Below are 24,116 nucleotides of genomic sequence, written 5' to 3'. Positions count from 1 at the left end.
AGAGGGCACCTGGGGTGCAAGGACCAGATTCCTACTGTAATCATATTCAAATATCCCTACCACTTCCTTGCTGAGTGATTTTAGGGTAATTATATTATTTGGCCTCTCCAAGTCTACGTTTCCTCTTCTAAAAAGAGGCAATGGGGAGGTCCTGTTGTGGCTCAGCAGGTAAAGAACCCAACAGTGTCCATGAGGATGCAGGTTCGATCCCTGGCCTTGCTCAGTGGGTTAAGGGTCCAGCGTTGCCATGTATGTCGGTGTAGGTCGCGGCTCAGATCTCAAGTGGCTGTGGCTGTGGCATAGGCCAGCAGCCGCAGCTCCAATGTGACCCCTAGCTCAGGAACTTTCATATGCTGCAGTGTGGCCATAAAAAGAAAAAAAAAAAAAAAAAAAGGCAATGCCAGCCCCGACCCCAGAGGGACTATGCACTGAGTGGCCAACATGCATGATGTCCAGCCCACAGCAGAGATGGACAGAGATGAGCCCTTATTATTATTTATTATTAATAAATGCCCTGAAGTGTTATTGGCGCCTCAAGTCTGCCCAGGGTATGGTGAAGCCACCAGAAGTTCTCTGTTCCCAGACATCCACGTTTGCAGGAAGGATGGTTGGCAAAGGCTTCAGAGCAGGTGACACCTGACTTGGATCTTGAGAGATGACCCCGCTCAGATAGCCGTACCCGGCTCACACAGCGAGTTAACACAATATACACAGGACACCAAGATCGCACATGACTGGGTGTGGGAAACGCAAGTCTGCTGGCGTGGCAGCCCTCCTTGCCACCGCTGGGCTGTTAAAACCTCTCCCCGCCAACACCCACCCTGACACCTGCACACCCTACCCCCCAGCATCTCCCACTCAGGGGTTTGAATGACTTTTTTTTTTATCTTTTTGCCTTTTCTAGGGCTGCTCCTTCGGCATATGGAGGTTCCCAGGCTAGGGGTCTAATCGGAGCTGTAGCCACTGGCCTACGCCAGAGCCACAGCAACGCGGGATCCGAGCCGCGTCTGCAACCTACACCGCAGCTCACAGCAACGCCGGATCCTCAACCCACTGAGCAAGGCCAGGGATTGAACCGGAAACTTCATGGTTCCTAGTTGGATTCGTTAACCACTTCACCACGACGGGAACTCCTGAATGACCTTTAATGGAGACTCTCCTGTTTCTGTCTGGCCCTCTCTCCAGAGGGATCCAGGGCAGGGGAACACAGTGCAGTGTGTGGACACACCACTCCCTGCGCCGCCCCCCAGCAAGGGTCAGGTAGAGGATGGAGCGGTGGCGTCAATGCATTTCCTATCTCCCGTGAGGTATTCTGAGTCACTGTCTCAGAGGAACAGAGCTCTTCAGCAGTCCCACGGTCAGGGTGGAGACTTGAGACTGATCCAGATCTTGGTGTCAACCCTGCAGCTTGAAGCTGATGTCCCTGGGGCTGCAGCTCTGGGGGTGGGGGAGAAGCGCCAGGCGTGGCGTCTTGCCCCTAGAGTCTCTCCAGGCAGCTGGGTCCGCCCTGGACCTGCTCAAGCGCTGCCCCCTGGAAGAAGCAGAGGAAGTAGGACCGGGTCTTTCAGTGGGAAAGGACGAGTTGCTGCAAAGCAGGGAAAGTGGACAGTTTCTCCCGGGGCTGCGTCCAGAGCCCCAGCAAAGTCCCAGCCAAGGAGGTGTGCTCTGCCTCTGGCCTATGGCCCCGTCTCCCATGGCGGCTCCAAGAGCAATGAGAGGTCAAGAGCCTGGAGGCTGGACTGGTCCCTGGGACCCCGAGGTGCCCAAGGCTGCTGAGCAGTGGTTGTCAACACAGAGGAAAAGGTCCGAGGTGGCCGGGTCTGGCCACTTAGGGATCGACGAAGGAGACGGCGATGTAGCGGGTGCCTTTGGTGGTGGGGAGCCCCTCGTGGTAGTGCGTGAGTCGCCCAGGGTGCATGAGGGTCCAGCCTTTCCGTGGCGCTCGGATGGAGCAGTTGTAGCGCAGGAAGCGACAGCCTCCGCCCTGGGAGATACCAAGTGTCAATTTCCCAACAGGAAGCGACAGGTCCCCAAGAGATGCTGGGCCCTTCCCCTCCCCCTACCCCCTATTCTCCCATCTGAGCCATCACGGCCAAGTGGCCCACAGCACCTCCTGCCTGGGGATGCCTTGTGGAGCCACGGCCGCAAGCCACCTAAGGAAAACACACAGCAAAGAGCAAGGGATCAGCAGCCTTGGCCTTGGAGTTGGGCAGCCCTGGGCAAAGTCAACTACCTCCTTTACCAAGTCCATGTCCAACCTGAACCTCAGTTTCCCCTTCTGGAAAATGGGCATTAGACTGCACAGGGCTGTGAGAATTAAACGAGATGAGTCATTCTGTGGTCCTCTGCTTTGATAATAAATATACTTGTATGAAAAGCAGCATTCTTGGGAGTTCCTGTTGTGGCTCAGTGGTTAACGAATCTGACTAGGAACCATCAGGTTGTGGGTTTGACCCCTGGCCTTACTCAGTGGGTTAAGGATCTGGCATTGCCATGAGCTGTGGCAAAGGTTGCAGATGCAGCTTGGATCCCCCGTTGCTGTGGCTGTGGTGTAGGCCAGCAGCTACAGCTCTCAATGGACCCCTAGCCTGGGAACTTCCATATGCCAAAGGAGAAGCCCTAAAAAGAAAAAAAAAGGATGAGAAAAATGAAAACCCTAAACTTATACTAATAGCTATCATTCCCTGAGTACTTATTATAGGTCCATGTAAGCAATTCCCAGATGAGCTCATTTAATTCTCACAACTCTACTGGGGGGCAATCTAAGTTTTTCCCGTCTAAGACATGAGGAGATTGAGATGTTAAGAAATGTGCCTAGCCACAGGAGTTCCCATCGTGGCTCAGTGGTTAACAAATCCGACTAGGAACCATGAGGTTTCGGGTTCGATCTCTGACCTCGCTCAGTGGGTTAAGGATCCGGCGTTGCCCGGAGCTGTGGTGTAGGTCGCAGACATGGCTCAGATCCTGCGTTGCTGTGGCTGTGGCTTAGGCTGGCAGCTACATCTCCGATTAGATCCCTGCCTGGGAACCTCCATATGCTTCGGGTTTGGCCCTAAAAAGACAAAAAAAAAAAAAAAAAAGAAAGAAAGAAATGTGCCTGGCTACATGTGATACAGAGCTGGTGCGGGGGGAGGCAGGACCCTGGCCCAGGCAGTCTGGCTCAGACCTCCTGTGCCCTTGCTCTACTATGTCTAAAGCCCCTCCCCGCCACCGACTTGTGCCCTGAACCCAGCCCTTCCAGGAAGCCTTCCCCATGGGCTGGTGCCCTTTCTCTCTGGTTCTCTCTGGTTCTCTCGTACCCTGGGCCCCTCTGCCTGTGAGCTGCCCCCGCCCAAGGTGGCCCCAACCCACCTCGTAATCCACCCCGACCCGATTCAGGGCAATGTTGATGGTGAAGGTGGAGGCGTCATGGTGTGGCATCAGCGAGGGCTGCTCGTCTGGCTTGTAGCGGACAACAAAGGCCAGGTCAAACTGGGCCTGCGTCAAGGAAGCAGGACAAGAGAACTGGGGTTAGAGGCTCCTGAAGGCCAGGAAGGGCAGGGGTGCCCAGAAGGGGCCCCTCACCCAATCAGTGGAGTGAGCTGTGGTGTAGGTCGCAGACGGGTCTCCGATCTGGCGTGGCTGTGGCTGTGGTGGAGGCCGGCAATTAGACCCCTGGCTCCGATTAGATCCCTAGCCTGGGAACCTCCATATGCCGTGGGTGCAGCCCTGAAAAGACAGAAAAACAAAAACAAAAAACAACAACAACAAAAAAAACAAAGACGTGAGTCAGAGGCTAGAAGGCAGAGTGGTGCCCCGAGGCCCCACCCCCCGACGGGAGGGACAACTCCCGGATACCAAAACCCAGGAACCTCTCCCCCACGCCAGGAACCCCAGGCACCCCACCACCTGCCCTCGTCCTGGCTGCACCCCAGGCATGCCCACCCTGGTGTAGTAGCCCGGGTAGAGCTTCTCTGTCATGGGGGCGATGTACTCCACCAGGAACTTGTGCCACTCCCGCTCAAAGCTGATCTGGTTCATGTGGATGTCGATGGTTGGCACGTTTTCGTAGCCACCCTGGATGCGGTTGTCCTGGAAGGGACCAAGCAGAGGGTGGTAAGCAGAATTCGAAGGTGGGCCCCCTGGCCCTGCAGTGCTGGCCCCCGAGCGCACAGGCTTTGTCTAATCCCCTCCCTTTGATCAGTGAACGCCATGGCACAAGGGGAGACATGACGAAAGGGATAGAGAGCACAGATTTGTGGTGCCAAGGGGGAGGGGGCTGGGGGATGGGTGGATTGGGAGTTTGGGATTAGCAGATACAAACTAGTATGTATAGGATGGGTAAATACGGTCCTACTGTCGAGCGCAGGGAACTATATGCAATATCCTGTCCTAAGCTGTAATGGAAAAGAAGATGAAAAATAATATATAACTGGGTCACTCTGCAGTATAGCAAAAATTAACATGTTCTAAATCAACTATACTTCAGCAACTTTTTTTTAAAAAAAAGGGAGGGGTTGGGAGTTCTGACTGTGGCTCAGCAGGTTATGAACCCAACTGGTATCCATGAGGATGCAGGTTCCATCCCTGGTTTCACTCAGTAAGTGAAGGATCCAGCATTGCTGTGAGCTGTGGTGTAGGTCCCAGACGTGGCTCGGATTTGGCGTGGCTGTGGCTGTGGCATAGGCTGGCAGCTGCAGCTCCAGTTTGACCCCTAGCCTGGGAACTTCCATATGCAGCAGGTACAGCCCTAAAAACAAAAACAAAAAACGGGGTGGGGGAGAGTGAAGGGGTTGGGGGTTCCTGTTGTGGCTTAGCAGGTTACAAACCCTACTAGTATCCACGAGGATGTGGGTTCAATCCCTGGCCTTGCTCAGTAGGTTAAGAATCCAGTGTTGCAGTAAGCTGTGGTGTAGGCCAGCAGCTGCAGCTCAGATTTGCCCCCTAGCCTGGGACCATCCATGTGCCACGGATGCAGCCCTAAAAAGCCAAAAAAAGAAAAAGAAAAAGAAAAGTGAAGGGGTTTAGCAGATATAATTAATTTCACCAGTCTGTCGACTTTGGGATAAAGGGGGATTATCCTGGGTGGGCCCTTTAAGGAGGATTTTTTTTTTTTTTTGGCTTTTGTCATTTTAGGGCCGCACCTGTGGCACATGGAGGTTCCCAGGCCAGGGGTCCAATTGGAGCTATAGCTGCCAGCCTACACCACAGCCATAGCAGCGCCAGATCCAAGCCGCATCTGCGACCTACACCACAGCTCATGGCAACGCAGGATCCTTGACCCACTGAGCAAGACGAGGGATCAAACCAGCAACCTCATGGTTCCTAGTCGGATTCGCTCCCACTGCGCCACGACGCGAACTCCATAAATGGGCATTTTAAGCTGATAGGCTTTGTGGCATTTGTTACACAGCACAGAAAACCAATGCAGAGGGCCACAGGTTAGCTGGGGCACGAGAGTCCCAGGGCGGGCCTGGTCACCAGACCCCACACCTGGGCTGTGCCAATTCCTGGGTTCTGGAGATGAGCTGTACCACCCAGTTTGTGGATCAGGCAGTAAAGAGACCCCTGCTTAGTGTACCAGCCAGCCCGAAGGTCAGCTGGTCTCTGAGGCACATGGGCTCAGAGGCTCATGTGCCTTTAAAAATGGCTCCTGAGGTGCACAGGTGGTTCAGTGGTAGAGTTCTCGCCTGCCATGCTGGAGGCCCAGGTTCGATTCCCGGCCCATGCAGCAGCTCTGTGCTGGAGTTCTCGTGGTGGTGCAGCCGTATCGAACCTGACTAGTATCCATGAGGACGTACAGCTCGAGGACCCACACACCATCTCACTTCTCCATCCCTTTACCCCTATGTGCCTACAGGCCCCCCTGCCAGCACCCCCATCTAAAGAGTCCCATGGGGGAGGGAGTGGGATGGATGGGAGAGTTTGGGGTTCATAGATGCAAACTATTATATGTGGAAGGGATAAGCAATGTGGTCCTGCTGTATAACACCAGGAACTACTCCAGTCACTTGTGATAGAACATGATAGAAAATAATATGAGAAAAAGAATGTATATATATGTATGACCGGGTCAGTTTGCTATGCAGCAGAAACTGCTAAAACATTGTAAATCAACTAAAAACAAGAGTCCTAGAGAGGCTGGCTAGCTTGCCAGGAAAAAGGCCCAGAGGGCAGGCATGGGCGGAGGGGCCGCCTCCCCACCATCCCCGTCCAGGTATCTGGGGCCCCCACCTTGTTGTCTCCCAGAGACCACTGGCCGTAGTGCTCCATTTCCTCCACCAGCTCGTCACAGGCCGTCTCGGTGAAGATGGGGAACCAGTAGACGTCTGGGCATGGCTGGGAAGGGCAGGGACTCAGTCACAGGGTCCGGAACAGCATCAGCGCATCCTCCCCCTGCTCCCCGCCACCGCCGCCCAGCCATCTGCAGAACCGGCTGCAGACAAGCCCCCTTTGTGATCTATGCCTGGCCCCACGCCCCCATCGGTGAGACCTCTGAGTGTCCCCATGGAGCAGGGGCTCAGTGAGCTCAAAGCTGGCCCTTCTCAGCCGAGGTCATGGAGCTGCCAGGGCCAGGCCCAGAAAGGAACGTGTGTATCAAGGGAGCAGAGGCCTGCGGGCGGGGGTGGGGTGGGGGGGAAGCAGAGAAGCGCTGTTTCTCACTCCAGGCCCGAGGTCCACAACTGAGACCACACGTGGGGACATTTTCCTCTTTCCTTCTCGGGTCAGGGAAGAAGCCTCAGGCTTCCCAAGGCCCCTGCAGATGCCAGCTGGAAAGTGCCAGCAGGAGGAGGGGGCCACCCTACCGCCCATCCTCCAGCCCCAAGCGCAGCAAGGTGCTCCCCTAGCCCAAGCGGGTTTCTGTCCTCAACAGCAGGCGCCCTGTCCTTACCGTCTCCACCAGCTTCCCCGCCAGGGCCTTGGTGTAGTTCTCGTGGATGTATTTCTCCTTCCAGTCCTGCGGGAGGAGGGGAGCTGGGGTCCTGGGGCCTGGCCTGGGGCTCCCCCCGGCTCCACTGCACGGGCTGCTCTAAGAGGTGCTTCCCCCGCCACCAAGCCCCATGGAGTGGGGGGCACCCGTATGCACCTATGCCCATGGGGTCACGTGAGCTGTCTGGGGCACACAGTGTGCCCACAGGAGTGGGTGTTTGCAGATGTGTGTACACATGTGTGCATGTGTGTAAGGTCTCCCTATAGGTCTGTGCATGCAGCCGCAGTAGCCACAAGCTTGCAGTATCTAGGGATGCTGTCACAACTTCCTCCTCTTCTGATCATCCCAGCACCCTCAGAGGTGAGGCAGGCTGTGACACCACACCCATTTTAGAGCTAAGATAACTGAGCCCCAAGGATGGAGAGGCTCGGCTAAGTTACAGCTGATGAGCCACACGCCAAGGCCTCTGCCTCCCATTCCCTCCGCCAGGTGGCGCTGCCTCTGGAGACACTCTCCTCTCCCCACCTAAATCCTGCCACACAAGCCACCTGGGGCGGAGGGAGAGAGGGAGGGGGCGCCTGGGGTTCCAGCCAAGGTCAGGCTCTGAGACGGAGGCGCCTCAGGCCACAGGATCACGGGGGTTCCCTTCTGCTCCCACCTCGCCCGCCCGCCCAGGGCCTCACCTCGGGATTGCTGAACACCTCCCAGAGGTCGTTGTGGAGGTGGGTGGTCTGGTAGCTGTCCAGGGAGAGCAGGTGGCCAAAGGCGTGACGGTTGGTCAGGAACATGAACACGTCCTGGGGAAAGGAGGGTGGATGAAAGAGGCCCTTCCTGTTCCCCTGCACGCCCCTGGGGGCACAGGGGCTCCCCTGCCCACCAAGTTCAATGTTCACAAGATCAGGAGACTGAGCGTGGGTCATCCCATCCCCCAGAACCTGGCCCAGGCACGACACTGGGGAAGCAATCAGGGAAGACTTCCTGGAAGACTGAACAGGAATGAAAAAATAAATGTGCCAAAGAAAGGATGGGGTTCTGATCCTGGAGTCGTGGGCACAGGGGAACTTTCATCCTGTCGTCATATTTTTAAAAAATAATCACAACATAATATTGGATGGGGCACAGGAATAGGGTACAGGTGTCTCGGGCACTTTGGAGTAAAGGTGGAAAGTTTCGTTTTCTTTAGGCTCCGTCCAAAAGGTAAGTGAAAGAGTGTAAAAAGTGGATCCACTAAAATGATTCCACAGGTCCCGAGGACCAGCCCTCATGCTTGGTGCCCCAAGTGTCCCCAGCAGGGCCTGGCAGCCTTTGGGCAGCCCTGCTGGGATCTGAGAAGCTGCAGAGCCTATGGCGACAAGGCAGCCCATCTTCCCACCCACAGGGCCTCCTCTGCCCAGCCAGCCCGGGCTGACCTGCTGCCGGATATTGGCACAGAAGGCCATGTCGGGGTCCAGCTTGCTGTGGTGGAACAGGTCTGTCTGCTGCAGCTCAGCCCGCAGGGCACTGCCCTTGATCAGGTACACATTTGAGATGTAGGGCACATTCCAGACGCCACTAAGAGAGAGAAAGGAAGATGGAGGGGCCACAGGCGAAGGTGAAAGGTCACAGGCTGGGGGTGAAGGGGCGGGGGAGTCACAGGCTGGGAGGGCACAGGAGTGTCTTTTTTTTTTTTTTTTTCCTCTTTTTAGGGCTGCACCCGCGGCATATGAAAGTTCCCAGGCTAGGGGTCAAATTGGAGCTGCAGCTGCCAGCCTACACCACAGCCACAGCAACAATAGATCCGAGCCACATCTAGACCTATGCCGCAGCTTATAAATCCACTGAGTGAAGCCAGGGATGGAACCCACATCCTCATGGATACTAATTGAGTTCCTAACCCACTGAGCCACAACAGGAACTCCCATGGTAGTGCTGATTTGACTCCTTTTCCCTTGGCCCTTGGGCCCAGGACAGTTGTCAGGAAGTCCTTCTGCATGTCTGACTGCAATCTTCCTTGCTTCAGTTCAACGAGAATTCAAGGGCAACATGGAGAGGAATACTGGGGAGGCCAGGAGGAAGACAGTGAGGGTGCCCCGTCTCCTGCAGGTACTCACACACGCCGCCCCTGCACGATGTCCACGTAGTCCTCAGAGCGGGCGTAGTAGCCATCTGCACTCAGTGCCCCCCAGAAGTTCGACCACAGCCTCCCGTGGCGGGTCATCAAGGGGGCAAGGACGTTCCTGAGAAAGCAAGCACCTCAGGAGGAGTCCCTCTGCCCATGGGGAGGCTGGGGCAGGTCTGGGTATGGGGAAGGGGAGGGAGCGTGCCTTCAACCTGCAGGCACCTCCCTGGGGTAGGACCTGGAGTGGGGTCTGGCCCCTCTGGTGTCTGCTCCCTCCCATGGGGTGGCCAGGAGGGGGGGCAGGGGAGCGGTGGTGGGAGTGGGGGGTGGGGGGAGCTTGGGGCTTGAGGCCCAGGTGGTGGGGAACATCCTAGCCAGGCTGGGCCACCTCTGGGGTCACAGGTGAGGCCAAGGCGGAGGAGGAGGAGAAAAGCAAGGGTCGGGTTCCCCTGCCCCCAACCCCTGGGCCCGGGCCCAGGCCCACGGTGAGCAGTGCTGGGCTGGAAGCCCTGGCGCTGAGGGTCCGCCTGCCAGCTGGCCGCAGCCCACCCACGGCCCACCCACAGCCTCACTTGTTCTGCTCGATCAGCAGCCGCAGGGTTTTGGGCTCAGTCAGGGCCACGTCGGCATCCACGCTGAAGTAGTAGGTGCAGCTACGGTCCTGCCGGCACAAGTCCCTGCAGGGGACAGGGACATGGGGTCAGTAGGGCTGGGGCTCTGGTCCCAGCCTCCCACCCAGGATCCCAGAACTACCCTGCAGCTGCACTCCCCACCGCTGCCCACATCTGCAACCCCCGGGTACCAGGGCTTTAGAGAGCTCAGGCCAGCCCAGTGCAGGCTGGGACCAATAGCCTGGACAGGCCCTGCGGACCCCGAGACCCAGCCCCTGGGCTACTTGATGTCAAGATAAAGGCCCAGGAGTTCCTATTGTGGCGCAGTGGTTAACCAATCCGACTCGCAACCATGAGGTTGTGGGTTCGATCCCTGGCCTTGCTCTGTGGGTTAAGGATCCAGTATTGCCATGAGCTGTGGTGTAGATCGCAGATGCAGCTCAGATCCCGGGTGCGGCCCTCAAAAACAAAACAAAACAAAACAAAAGATAAAATCCCAGAGCCTGGCAACTGGCATCACGTGTTCCGAAAACCTTGGTACTGGGGAGAGCAGGCCTAGACTCAGGCCCTGACACTGCCTGGGGCTATGCGTAAACTGGTCTGTCTTTTGGCAGGATAATTTGGCAAATTGTACCAAAAGCCTTAAAAATCTCACACTAAGTGAAGTCGAAGACAGATATATGATATCACTTATACCTGGAATCTAAAATATGACACAAATGAATTTATTTATTTATTTTATTATTATTAATTTTTTATTTTGCTTTTTAGGGCTGCACCGCAACATATGGAGGTTCCCAGGTTAGGGGTCTAATCAGAGCTATAGCCGCCGGCGTACACCACAGCCATAGCAATGCCAGATCTGAGCCACATCTGCAACCTACACCACAGCTCATGGCAAAACTGGATCCTTAACTCACTGAGGGAGGCCAGGGATCAAACCCACAACCTCATGGTTCCTAGTCGGATTCGTTTCCGCTGTGTCACGATGGGAACTCCGACACACATGAATTTATTTACAAAAAAGAAACAGGCTCACAGACATAGAAAACAAATTTATGGTTACCAATGGGGAAAGGGGAAGGGAAGGGACCGATTTGGAGCATGAGATTAACAGGTACACTCTACTACATATAAAATAACAAGGATTTATGGTACAGCACAGGACTCTATACTCAATCTTCCATAAATAACCTATAATGGAAAAGAATCTGAAGCTGTACACCTGAAACTAACACAATATTGTACATTAATAATAGTTAAATTTTTTTTTAAATGTCCTTTTTGTTTATCTGGTGCCAGGCTCAGCAAACTATGGTCTACGGTCCAAATCTAGCCCACTGCCTGATTAGTTCATGATCTAAGAATGGTTTTATATTTCTAAATGGTTGGGGAAAACAAAAATCAAAAGAAGTCACATGAAGGTTGTATGATATTCAAATTTCAGTGTCGATAAATGGGAGTTCCCTGGTGGCCTAGTGGATAAGAACTAGGCATTGTCACTGCTGTAGCTCAGGTTTGCTCCCTGGCTCAGGAATTTGTGTGTGCCAGCGGCAAAGCCAAAAAAAAAAAAAAAGATTTTTTTTTTTTCTTTTTCGGGCCAAACCTGCAGCATACGAAGTTCCCAGGATAGGAGTCGCAGCAGAGCTGCAGCTGCTGGCCTACACCACAGACACGGCAACACCGGGTCCAAGCTGCATCTGTGACCTACACCACAGCTCATAGCAACGCCAGATCCTTAACCCACTGAGTGAGGCTGGGGATCAGACCCACATCCTCACGGACATTACGCCAGGTTCTTAACCTGCTGAGCCACAACGGGAACTCAAAGAAATTTTTTAATAAAAAATAAATTTAAAAAATTTTAAGAATGAAAAAATAAAATGTTATTGGAGCACACTCACACTCATGCTCAACAGCGGGGCTGAGAGGTATCAAGAGAGCCCAAGAAGCCAATTTACGCAGCTTACTAGCTAGTCCTTTTTAAGCAGTTTACCAATCTGGGGTCTGCACTTTTGGTTTCTTTTACAGACAACACACATAACCTGTTTGTTTTCATAATAAAGGAAAAAAATCAGAGATGGTTCAGTTGTCAGCAGTTATCTACTCCAGTTCTTCCTCTTTCTCTCATTTGCTTCCCAAACCCAAAGGAAGAGCTGAGCCCCGCCCATGAGCCCGGACGTCATCAGGACAGAAAGTACTTCTCCATCTGAGAGATGGGAACAGTGACGCCCAGAGAGGGGCAGGACTTGCTGCAGACCACTCAGCCCCTGGAACCTCTGTGCCCCACCTGGTGCTCCTGACACCACAGTCCCCAACTCACGCGCCCATGTTCCTGGCGTCAGCGTTCGCCACCCGAACCTCAGGGCCCACCAGTTTCACGGACTGGTACTCGTCGCCATGCTCTGCCAGGAACTGCTCCACTAGAGCCTTGTGGTGCTGCTCCTGGGGATGGGGAGATGGGGGCGGTGAGGCTGCGGCCCCACCCCAGGGACCACAGCATCTTCCGCACTGCAGGTGCTCCCTGTCTTCCCTGGCACATCCCTGGCCGTCTGCTTTCCTGTCTTCAGAGTTCTGCCTACACTGGACCTTCTGCCTAGTGTGCCCTTCCTCGCCATCCTTGGACCATCCTCCCCTGAGCAGGCCAGGCCACAGGCCTCTTGAGAGCCTCTATCACCAGGACAGTGCCCCTTGCCCTGCAGGCCCCACATCCAGAGGTGCCAACTCTGCTGGTCCAGGGTGTGGCTCAGGGGATCTCTTTTGATGTAAAATGCTCCAGGCACTTTTTTTTTTTTGTCTTTTTGCCTTTTCTAGGGCCGCTCCCGCGGCATATGGAGGTTCCCAGGCTAGGGGTCTAATCGGAGCTGTAGACGCTGGCCTACACCAGAGCCACCGCAATGCGGGATCCGAGCCATGTCTGCAACCTACACCACAGCTCACGGCAACGCCGGATCCTTAACCCACTGAGCAAGGCCAGAGATGAAACCTGCAACCTCATGGTTCCTAGTCAGATTCGTTAACCACTCCCGGCACTTGAAAAATAGTTTCTAACCTGGAGCCCCTTGCAAGGGAAAGCAGAAAGAGCAGGGTGTTTAGAAACAAACCCAGGGTGCAGAGCACAGCCCGGCTCTGCCGCAATTAGCAGCATGACTTTGGGTGGGTCCCTTCCCCCGTTTCAGCTTCAGTTTCCTCCCCTGTACAATGGGAGGGTGATTGTGCCTCCCTCAGAGTCACTGCAAGGAGTCACCAAGTCAGAGCACACAGTAGGTCCTCAAAGACTGCCTGCCACGGTTCATTGTTTCCACACAGAGTCACGATTCACCAGGGTGAGGTTTGACCTCTCCAGGGAAGCTGGGGGCCTCCCAAGGGCGGGACCTACACTGTCTCCTATTTCCAGGTGGCACAGCTGCGTGAATGTCTGGGACGCAAGTGGACCTGAGCTGAGCGTAGGACCAGAGGTCCCTGGGAGTAGGGTGCAGACAGGGCTGAATGGTCTCAGGAAAGGGTGACACTAGATGGGGCAGCTGAGAAGACTCTGCAGAAGACCAGAAGTCTTGACAATAGGTTTTGGAGAATGTATGGGTTTCTCTCAGCAGAAGCTGGAAGGTGGGACTTTATCCCGCTGGGAAGGAGAGGCAGGCAAGGGGGGAGCTGGGAATGCTGAATCCAGGCCTCAGGGCCCTCCCTGATTATTCCCAGGAGGGGACTCAAGGAATGAAAACCAGGAATTCCCTTGCGGTGCTACAGGTTGAAGATCTGCTGTGGTGCAGATTCGATCCCTGCCCAGGAACTTTCACAGGCCACGGGTGCAGCAAAAAAGGGGTGGGGTGGGGGGTGAAAGCCAATTTGACTATCACCAGATCAAATCAGCGGAGACCGGGCCAGGGAGGGAAACAGGGCCAGGGAGGGAAACAACGGTAATGACACCAGCTAAGAGAACCTACTGTGTGCTTCCAATGCACCAGCAGTCTTAGAGCCAGGCACCCTTCCACTGGCATCACAGGTCAGCTATTTTAACGCTTGCAGCAATTCTATGTGGCCGACTTTAATAGCATCCCTATTTGGCCTAATAGAAGAGCAACTGAAGCCCAGAGAGGTTGAGTAACATGCCCGAAGTCACACAGCCCATATAAGCAGCAGCGTTAGGATTCAAACCAGGCCAGTCTGACTCCAGAGTCAACCCAGCGATTGGGGATCCAGCCCATTGCCCACTTCCATTAGCCCCAGATAACGTGGTTCAGTCACTTCCTCAGAGGTCTCAGGGTATCCTGTGAGACTGGGCTCTTGACCTAAGCCATACAGCGACCTCACCGAGTACCTGCTACTCACATGGTTATGAATGAAAAGCCGCATCCGTTTCCGGGGGTAGTGGAGGCGCAGGAGCCGCTGGAAGAACAGGGACAGGAACGGCGTGGGCTGTTCGATGAACAGGCCGACCAGGACTGTGGGCAGAGCTTCATCCTGCACAGACAGAGGCGGCACAAGAGTCTGGAGATGTCCAGCCACTGTGCCACCGCTGAGCCCCGAGGGTGGCATGAGGGATCGAGCGCGAGAGCCAGAGGCATGTGGACTTAGGTAAGGGGCCTGGGCCGGGGGGACCCTGAGCAGGAATATGGAAGTGACACAGGCAGGGACTGGCAGGAAAGCAGCAGGAGGATGTCCCTGCTGGGGACAGGGAGCAGCGTGAGCCTTGGAGCGAGGACTACTTGATTGACGGCACGCTCTCTGGAGAGGCTGGCCGGCATAGGGTCTGAAATGGGCCATAAATGAGGAGTAAGGTTCATGGGATGGGACTCCAAGGGACCAGGCAGAAGAAACCGGAACTTAGCATCTAGGGGAAGCTAGACCCGTGTGTAGTCTGAGATGGCTTCCAGGAGGAGGTGCCTGGGTGAGGAGGAGGAGGATGGAAGCCCAGACAGGGAGGTAACCCCTTGACCTCCCACCAAGAACAAGGGAGTCTCCTCCAGGATCCCCCCATCCTTCCGCACCCCAAGAGACAGAGCCCTGATGTTGGGCAGCCTCACCCCAATGCCCTTGAGGCTGCGCAGGCCCTCATCACACACAGAGCACCCCGTCTCGAAGGTCCAGAAGCGCGGGATGTAGTTGCCCAGGTAGTTCAGCTGCAGCTGTTGGGAGACCCGGGTCGGAGAGGAACCAGGCCAGCCCCCCTTCCCCCTCCAACCACGCAGTCACATCTCCCTGGGCCCCCTGGTGGGCCCAGACCCCAGCCCTCTGTCTCCCCTAAGAGGACAGGAATGTGGCTTTATTTGGGGCGGGACTGAGAGAGCAAGTCCGCCCCCCTGGGGATCACCAAAGGTGCTCTGGGGGAGGGCAGAGAGAGGAGTCAGTGCTCCGGTGCTTCTTCATCTACGGATCTCTGGGAGCTTGTAAAATGCAGGTTCCTGGGCCACACCCCCTTCAGACATTCCCATGGAGTAGCTCTTCTGTGGTATCAGAAAATCTGCATTCCCCCCTCCCCCCTGTTTTGGCCACCCCGTGGCATTTGGAGTTCCTGGGACCAGGGATCAGGTCTGAGCCAATAGCTATGACCTAAGCCAAAGCTGCGGCAATGCCGGACCCTGAACCCACTGTGCAAGGCTGGGGATTGAACCCGTGTCCTAGCACTCCCAAGATGCCACCAATCCCCCTTGAGCCATAGTGGGAACTCCAGGAAATCTGCCTTTTAACACAGCCCTCTTCCCTCCCACGCATGTGATCCTGGCAAGGGTGGATGAGAAATGTGCTGTGATTGGGGGCAGGTCCCCAGGGGCTGGTTAGGTCTGGCCTGCACCCCCCACCCCTCCTGTAGCTTCAGGGCCACAGGGAACAGTCTGTCCTATTCAGGACCGACTATGTCCCCTGCCCTGGTGCAAACAGTCAAATGGTTGTTGAATGTAGAAACAGGTCTGCCCTGGGGGTGACAGAGTATGGATGACTCAGGGCAGCCCAGTAGGGACCCTAATCCTGTCCCCAGCCCAGTGGGGACAGCAGCCTCTTCTGTGGTCCAGCAGAGATGGACAGAGCATCACCCAGCACTGCAGCAAGGAGAGAAGGCACCAGACTGAACCCAGGTGTGAGGCCAGAGGCAGTGAGCAGGTCCCAGGTGGGTGGCCCTGACCCCAAAGAGAGGCTGTGGGGTCACAGTGAGAGAAAAATCAGGATCCAGGCACCCCCCCACCCTCCGCGGGAACTGGGGCCCCTCCCTACCTTGGTGGGCCCATTGCCGTGAATCAGGACCGGGAGGGTGTCGTAGGCCAGGTTCCTCGCTCTCACTTGGCCCATCTCGAACTTGAGCACGACCTCATCTGGGGGGTCAGAAAGCAGAGACCTGTTCAGCGTCAGGCCCAGAGGCCAAGCTCTGGGACCGACAGGCTGGGCAAGAATCCCAACGCTACCCTCTGTGAACAGGGTGGGACCCTGAGCTAGTCACGTCGCCTCTCTGAGCCTCAGTTTCCTCATCTGTAAAATGGGAGTTAGAGGGGAAGGAGTCTGTGTCTGGCGAGGACTGAGCACCAAACCAGGCACATAAGGAGCACGCAATCCATGGCAACCCCTGGTGTTTACTGTGATTACTTCTTAGAGGCAGAAGAGGGGATTGGAGCAAATGAAGACTAGAAACATCCCAGCTCCGGGTTCAGCTCAGCCAGGCAGGGAGGCCCAGGTGGGGCAGGGACAGGTCCTGTCTTGGAGGAGAGAGAGCCCCTGCAGTACCGTCCCAGTACCTGAGTTCTAACCCTGTTAGTCTGCAGGTAAGACAGCGGATAGGGGCTCCCTTGTCCATTAGTTATAAAATGCAGAAGGGTCTCTTCCCCGAGGCCTGAGAAGATGCCGGGGAAGGAGGCCTTCGGTGGTGGGGGATCATGTAAGGGGAGCCCCTCTGTGTAAGCTCCTGGCCCACCCAAGAAGTGCTCTGGACCCAGCTTCTTTTTTGGAGGCCATACTCACTCTAATGGAAGTTTCCGGGTCCTCTATACTGCAGCTATGGCAACAATTTTCACCCACTGTGCCAGGCTGGGGATTGAACCTGAGCCTCCACAGTGACTTGAGGTGCTACAGTCAGATTTTTTTTTTTTTTGGTTTTTAGGGCTGCACCAGAGGCATATGGAAGTTCCCAGAATTGGGGCTGAATTGGAGCTATAGCTGCCAGCCTACACCACAGCCACAGCAACTCAGGATCCGAGCCGAGTCTGCAACCTGCACCACAACTCATGGCAACACCGGATCCCTGACCCACTGAATGAGGCCAGGGATCGAACCTGCATCCTCATGGATACTAGTCAGATTCCTTCCTGCTGCACCACAACAGGAACTCCCTTAGATTTTTAACGCCCTGTGCCACAGTGGGAACTCCAATCAGGACCCAGCATTTTTTTTTTTTTTTTTAAGGCTGCATGTATGGCATATGGAAGTTCCCAGGCTAGCAATCAGATCAGAGCTACAGCTGCCAGCCTACACCACAGCCACAGCAATGCCAGATCTGAGCCACGTCTGGGACCTACACCACAGCTCAGGGCAGTGCCGGATCCTTAACCCACTGAGCAGAGTCAGGGATGGAACCTGCATCCTCATGGATCCTAGTTGGGTTCGTTACTGCTGAGCCATAGCAAGAACTCCTGGACCCAGGTTCTTAACCTAGGCTCACAAACTCCCCGAACCCATAGGCCGGAGGGTGCGATGCTTCTGCACCTCTCTGGGAGGGAAGCCGGAGCTCCCCTCAGGCTCTCAAAGGGGTCCACTAAATCACCCATCACTGATCCAGTTCAACATCTCTTTTCTAAAGATGGGAAAACTGAGGCCTGAAAAGTGAGTGTGAGAGTGTGTGTGTGTGTGTGTGTGTGTGCGCGCGCGCGCACACGTGCGCACTTTGCCTGAAGTCACCTAACAAGATAGCGGCAAAGCAATGTCGTCACAAGCCACAAATCTGGGATCAAGCCAAGAGCATTTGTGGTTTCAAAGACCAAGTGGCCTCTTTGCTTTCCAATTCATCCATCAACTCCATGCCGGTGTAATCCCTGGCCCCAGCCCAGGAAGCCTTCCCCTAGGAAGGAGGTGAAGCAGCCTCACCTCTGAGGACCAGGGATGCGGAAGGCAGGGCGGGTACCACTGAGTGCATGACCCAGCTCCTCCCAGGCTGAGCGGCTGCCTCCTGGCCCTGGTGGCCGCTGGGCTCTGTGGACTCACCTCTTGGCCCTCCTTTCTCCACACCCAGAGAGACACACTTATGGCCCCAGAGGACATCCAGCTGGTCTCTGGGGACCTGGGAATGAAGTGGGTGACTTCCCTGCACAATAGCCAGAGAGGAACCTCCTTGACTCAGGCCCAGCCTGGAATCCTCACCTCCTTACGACCCCTCTCAGGGTGCCCCTCCCAGTGGGATTGCTCACCCAAGGCTCCATCCAGATTCTGGAAGATACGGCAGCGGTGGTCCAAGGTGATATTGATCCGCTCCTGCAGGAAAAAGGGCACCAGGCTGCAGCAGAGAAAGGCCCTGGCAGAGGACTCCCCAGGGTGGGGAGCCTGCCCTCTCACTTCTGCCTCTTCCTCTCCTGACACCCACTTGGCCCCGTCACATCTGGGCAGCCCTGGGATCTAGTAGTCTAGTAGCTCTATTCACAGAGAACCAGGGATTCTCAGAACTGGAAGGAATCTAAGCAATTCTGATTTTTTTTTTTTTCTTTCTTTCTTTTTGGCCACCCTGTGGCATATAGAATTCCCAGCCAGGGATCAGATCCAAACCACAGTTGCGACCTAGCCACAGCTGTGGCAATGCTGGATCCTTAACCTGCTGTGCCAGGCCAGGGACTGAACCTGTGTCCCAGTGTTCCCAAGAGGGCACCGATCCCTTTTCAGCATGGTGGGAACTCCTGGATGGAATCTAAGGAAGCAGCTACTTCAACTAAAACAATCACAACCAGAATAACAACAAATGCTTACTTAGCACTTTAGAATGTGCCAATCACTATCGTAAGTATTGTATGCATGCTAATTTTTTTTTTTTCTTTTTACAGCCATACTTGCAGGCTAGGGGTGGAATCAGAGCTGCCGCTGCTGGCCTTGGCCATAGCCACAGCCACAGCAATGCGGGATCCAAGCCGCATCTTCAACCTATGCCACACCTGTGGCAACACCAGATCCTTAACTGGTTCAACTGAGCGAGGCCAGGGATGGAGCCCAAATCCTCATGGATACTAGTCGGGTTCTTAACCAGCTGAGCTGAAATGGGAACTCCCGTATGTATACTAATTTAATCCACACAGCATCCTTAGGAAAAGCATCATCATCATTGCATTTTATAGATTTGAAAACAAAACACAGAGAGGCTGCCTAACTTGCCTAAGGTCACACAGCTAGTAATTGGCTAAGCTAACATTTGAACCTGGCAGCTTGGCCCTGAGGTCTATGTTCTCTGCACAGAGCTGCCTGCCTCTTTGAGGCCTGACTGTTTCTCATGAGCCCTAGGCTAGGCCAACAAGTGGTATTCTAGGCTCAGCCCTCATCCCATAGAGAGCAGCTCCACTTTTTGGTTTTAGACCAGAGGCTTCATCTGGCAATGTCACTAGAGGCAAAGAGGAAGGAGGAGAAAGGACTGAGCTAACAAAAAGATCAAGTTCATGGTTTCCACTGCACAAGGCCAACCACTTCATTTCATTATTTCGTGGTTAATAAAAATCGGGCCCAGAGAGGGGAAGTGACTTACCCTGTGTCACACAGCACAGCATAAATGGGGGCTGGGGGGTAGGCAGGGCAGGATCCAGGAATACTGACCTCCACAAGGGCTCCCTGAGTTTCCTCCTGCCCAGAGGACACTGGCTAGCTTTGGGGCTACACTGACTCCGTTCAACCACCTCCACTCCCCTCAAGGACCTGTGCCTTGAGTCAGGCTCCGAGGTCTGGCTTCTGAGATCCAGGTCCAGTTCTCATCAGCCCCCTAGAAGCCCCCCAGGTAGAGTGGGGACAGGGGCAGCTCAGCCTCTCAGTTCTTTTTATGACCATCCTCACTAGCTGACAGGTGAGGGTCTCCCTAACTTAAGGGTCCATTAGGGCAGAGCCCCCCAGATGTCATATTCATTGCCATATCCCTGCCCACACCTGACAGCGTCTCACACACAACAGGTACTCAATAAATATCTGCTGAATAAATGAGTGAATTGAGGAGTTCCCATCATGGCTCAGTGGTTAACAAATCCGACTAGGAACCATGAGGTTGCGGGTTCAAGCCCTGGCCTCGCTCAGTGGGTTAAAGATTCAGCATTGCCCTGAGCTGCGGTGCAGGTTGCAGACACGGCTCGGATCCCGAGTTGCTGTGGCTCTGGCGAAGGCCAGCAGCTACAGCTCCAAATAGACCCTTATCCTGGGAACCTCCATATGCTGCGGGGGTGGCCCTAGAAAAGACAAAAAAGAAAAAAGAGTGAATCTAAGAATAGATAAATGCGGTGTCAATGCTCAACCCAAGAGGTCAGGCACAAGATCCCACAGCCCCCACCCCCACTCCTCAGCCCCACCCCCAGCCTCTTACCCTCTTCTCTGGGTCCAAGAAGATCTTGGTATAAAAGAGTTGGTCGCTGTCGCTGTCCTGACCCTCCCACTCAGCCACCAGTTTGCTGAGGTTGGGGGCATAACCAATGAAGCCTGGGGGTGGGGGAACACAGACAGACACTTAGCTTCTGCCCTCCGAGCCAGGGGCCTCTTCCCAGCCTTCCCTCTCATCCACCTCCCACTTCTTTATCCCTAAGTCCTGCCTCCTCTCAGAAGTCCTCCTGGATTGAGGGGAGGTGATGTCTATAGGCTGCAAACAGCCCATTAATGCCCCTTGGTGATACGTTCCTGCTGAGCCCAGAGAGAAAAATCAGTGTTGTCCATTAAGCTGCACCAGCTCAGGCCCTGGGACCACATAGGTGGTGAATATAAATCAATTAGACCAGGAGCTCAGGAGAACAGGGATAATGGGGCATAGGCTTGGAGCCCCTTTCCTTTTTAGGGCCGAACCCATGGCATATGCAAGTCCCCAGGGTAGGAGTTGAATCGGAGCCACAGCTGCTGGCTGACACCGCAGCCACAGCAATGCCATATCCAAGACGCATCTCTGACCTATGCCACAGCTCGCAACAATGCTGGATCCACTGAGGGTGGCCAGGGATAGAAACCGAATCCTCATGGATGCTAGCCTGGTTCTTAACCTGCTAAGCCACAATGGGAACTCCTGGAGCCCCTTTCCTTTTCCTTTTGGGTTTGTTTTTTTTTTTTTTTGCCTTTTTCTAGGGCTGCTCCCGCAACATATGGAGGTTCCCAGGCTAGGAGTCGAATCGGAGCTGTAGCCACCAGCCTACGCCAGAGTCACAGCAACACGGGATCCGAGCCACATCTGTGACCTACACCACAGCTCATGGCAACGCCGGATCCTTAACCCACTGAGCAAGGGCAGGGATCGAACCCGCAACCTCATGGTTCCTAGTTGGATTCATTAACCATTGAGCCATGACGGGAACTCCTGGAGCCCCGTTTCTATAGTTATCTGGGAATCTTGACACAGAGAAGGACAGAGGCTATGCCAAGGTCACACAGTGCAGAAGGGCTTGGAGGGACGAGCCCACACAGCTCGCTGGCTACAAGACAAACTGCTGAGAGGGGAAGAGAAAACGGAGGAGGTGGACATCCAGAGAGGGCCCTGCCCCCAGGGGACTCCTGTGTCCCTGGGCCAAGCCACCTGGACTGCACTAACTCTCTCAGCCAATGGGGAAGGGGGCGGACCCCCCTTCCATGGCTGCACAAAGGAAACCTAGAATAAAATATGGATTTTATTCTCTGTGCAGTGGAAGCAACTGAGTGATGTCTGTGGACTCGCATCTGGCTGCTGGGTGGAGAAGGGGCTGGAAGCGGGGAGAGTGGAGCCTGGCAGAACAGTCTAACAGTCTAACAGACTAACTGCCACCTCCAGGGACCCTGGGAGGCAGTGGCCATGGGTGTGGATGCCAGAGGGCAGATTCCAGACATCTTTCGAAGTGGGGGTGGTGTAACCTCCTGAACATCTGAGAAGGGAGCAACTGAGGTGACTCCTGGTTTTGCCCTGAGCAGATGGGGGGCCATTTAATGAGATACGGAAGACTGCAGGGGAGCGGATTTAAGGGTTAAAAAATCAGTTCTACTGAGGGCGCTCTGTGTTGAGGACCCATGAGACGTCAATCCCACGGGGGATCCTCGCAAGGGCAGAGGTGGACCCCACTGCACCCCCGCACCTGCCTGGCCCCACCCCTCATGGCGCACACAGGCTCCTCACCTCCAGAGCCCAGGAACCTCTTGCCGTCGGAGACGGCCGGGTACTTGGCCTCCAGCCTGCGGTCCGGGTAGATGAGCTCCTCTGCCGAGAAGACCACCTGGCTCTTGGCCTGCCGGAACTTCTTCAGCAGCTCTCGGGGCCCGGAGGCAAACACCACGTCATAGCTGTGGCCGGAGCCAGGAGAAGACAGGGCAGAGGTGAACAGGGGCTGGGGGCGGGGGTGCACGAGCCGGAGGAGACGGGCGATCACGGCTCTCCCCCCTCCTCCCATGCCAGTTCCTGCCTGCCACGCTTCCTCCTGCTCCCTGGGCAGAGGGACAGTCCCCGTAATCGGTGCCGCCTGCCACTCAAAGCACAGCTCAGCATACCTGGGCAGGTGCCCCCACGCACCTTTTCACCAAGAGTGGGAATGGACCACACCAGAGGATCTTTTCTGGGGTTCAGAGACCCCTTAAAACTCTAGACAACCTGAGATAGGGCAATCTCTCCTCATCCCTAAAGTCCTGGGAGGGCTTTGTTCTATTTTTATTTTTATTTTTTTTGTCGTTTGTCTTTTTTAGGGCTGCGCCTGCAGCATATGGAGGTTCCCAGGCTAGAGGTCTAATCGGAGCTGTAGCTGCCGGCCTACACCACAGCCACAACAACGTGGGATCCAAGCCGAGTCTGCGACCTACACCACAGCTCATGGCAACGCCGGATCCTTAACCCGCTGAGCGAGGCCGGGGATCGAACCCGCGTCCTTATGGATACTAGTCGGGTTTCTTAACCACTGAACCATGGCGGGAACTCCCAAGGGCTTTATTCTAGAATATTCTCTCTCTCAGCAGAGAAGCCCAGCCCAGGAAGCCCCTGGCCGCCTACCTGTCTGTGAAGAGAATGACCAGGTTCTCGTCTGCGTGCTTTTCCAGGGCTTTCTTCAGCAGCCGAACCTTCAGCCCTCCACCCAACGATGCCTCCTTCTCATTCCAGTCCTCCCCCAGCCCCAGCGCCTGCAGAGAAAGGCCCCTTAACATGGGCTCTTGGTGAAGAAATATCTGGGCCAGCTAAGTTTCCACCCCCACCCGGGGAAGTGAACATCTTTGCTTCTGTCTGGCCAGCACCTCCTCCCCTCCCAGTGGGGACACCATTCCAAGGACATGTGTGAGGCTGAGCAGGCCCCTGGTGGGGTCACGTGGCCACAGCTGGCCAATCAGAGTGTCCCTCTCTCCCACAGCCATGGGTTTGAGCCTGTGACCCAAGTGACTGTTCTGTTAAAACTGAGGACATGCTGGCTTGTTCTGCTGAGGTTGAGAAGCTGGGGCTTGAAGGTCTGTGGCTGGTGGTCATCCTGCCACTGTACAGAGGAAACATGACTGCAAATGAAAACAAATGAGGCCTAGAGATGGAAAGACAAGGCCCTTCTTGAACTCCTAGATCCAGCTATGCCTGAAGCAACCCTCTGCTTCAACCCTCATTCATGTGAACTAATCCACTTTCTTTCTGGCTTAAAGCCACGAGATCGCAAGCTGTGTAGGCAGTGCTGTGGTCTGTATCATACATCTTTCTGTCCCCAGTGTCCACGACCACACTTGACACAAGGAGGCACGTGGCATGCTCAGTGAAATAGAGGAAAGTCACCCTGCAGGGCTCAGCCCCACAGGCAGCATGGACAGAACACCAACCCCATGGCACTGAGGCATCAGCTTGTGTTTCTTTTTCTTTTTTTCTTTTTCACCTTTTTAGGGCCACATCTGCAGCATATGGAAGTTCCCAGGCTAGGGGTCAAATCAGAGCTGCAGCTGCCAGCCTACACCATAGCTCAGGGCAACGCCGGACCCTTAACCCACTGGGCAAGGCCAGGGATTGAACCCACATCTTCATGGATACTAGTTGAGTTCGTTATCACTGAGCCATGATGGGAACTCTGCTTGTGTTTCTTTAGATCAGTGCTTATACAGGTAAAATCTCTAAACTAAAGCCATCCCAAAATCACCTGGGGGAGACTCACGGAAATGCTGAGTCCCAGGCACTGCCCTCCAAACTAGCCAAGGTCCCCAGGTGGGTCTTTTTTTTCTTTTTAGGGCCACACCAGTGGCATATGGAAGTTCCCAGAGCTAGGAGTCAAATCAGAGCTGCATCCGCGACTCAAGCTGCAGCTTGCAGCAACGCTGGATCCTTATCCCACTGAGCGAGGCCAGGGATTGAACCCACATCCTCATGGATACTAGTCAGGTTCTTAGCTTG

General features: G+C 54.9%; 1 protein-coding gene across 1 annotated transcript in view; it reads right to left on the bottom strand.

Moving 5' to 3' along the window:
* Nucleotides 1–1,126: 1,126 nt before the first annotated feature.
* PLOD1 (procollagen-lysine,2-oxoglutarate 5-dioxygenase 1) overlaps nucleotides 1,127–24,116 on the bottom strand; it is a 30,606-nt gene continuing 7,616 nt past the window's right edge. The window contains exons 3-19 of the mRNA XM_003127577.6: nucleotides 22,755–22,882; nucleotides 21,894–22,057; nucleotides 20,136–20,248; nucleotides 18,004–18,067; nucleotides 15,827–15,924; nucleotides 14,644–14,745; nucleotides 13,949–14,080; nucleotides 11,943–12,064; nucleotides 9,581–9,685; nucleotides 9,001–9,126; nucleotides 8,320–8,461; nucleotides 7,594–7,707; nucleotides 6,872–6,937; nucleotides 6,214–6,318; nucleotides 3,925–4,071; nucleotides 3,352–3,477; nucleotides 1,127–1,984 (exon numbers count right to left, since the gene is read on the bottom strand). Of these exons, the coding sequence (XP_003127625.2) occupies nucleotides 1,829–1,984; nucleotides 3,352–3,477; nucleotides 3,925–4,071; nucleotides 6,214–6,318; nucleotides 6,872–6,937; nucleotides 7,594–7,707; nucleotides 8,320–8,461; nucleotides 9,001–9,126; nucleotides 9,581–9,685; nucleotides 11,943–12,064; nucleotides 13,949–14,080; nucleotides 14,644–14,745; nucleotides 15,827–15,924; nucleotides 18,004–18,067; nucleotides 20,136–20,248; nucleotides 21,894–22,057; nucleotides 22,755–22,882 (2,010 nt within the window). The 3' untranslated portion in view covers nucleotides 1,127–1,828. The remainder of the gene's footprint in view (nucleotides 1,985–3,351; nucleotides 3,478–3,924; nucleotides 4,072–6,213; nucleotides 6,319–6,871; nucleotides 6,938–7,593; nucleotides 7,708–8,319; nucleotides 8,462–9,000; nucleotides 9,127–9,580; nucleotides 9,686–11,942; nucleotides 12,065–13,948; nucleotides 14,081–14,643; nucleotides 14,746–15,826; nucleotides 15,925–18,003; nucleotides 18,068–20,135; nucleotides 20,249–21,893; nucleotides 22,058–22,754; nucleotides 22,883–24,116) is intronic.

Source organism: Sus scrofa, chromosome 6 (assembly GCF_054392235.1).
Source record: "Sus scrofa isolate SSC_HxYL_T2T_F1_AM1 chromosome 6, Sscrofa_HxYL_maternal_Yorkshire_Landrace_v2.0, whole genome shotgun sequence".
Classification (NCBI taxonomy): Eukaryota; Metazoa; Chordata; class Mammalia; order Artiodactyla; family Suidae; genus Sus; species Sus scrofa.
This window is presented reverse-complemented; position numbering and strand designations above follow the sequence as displayed.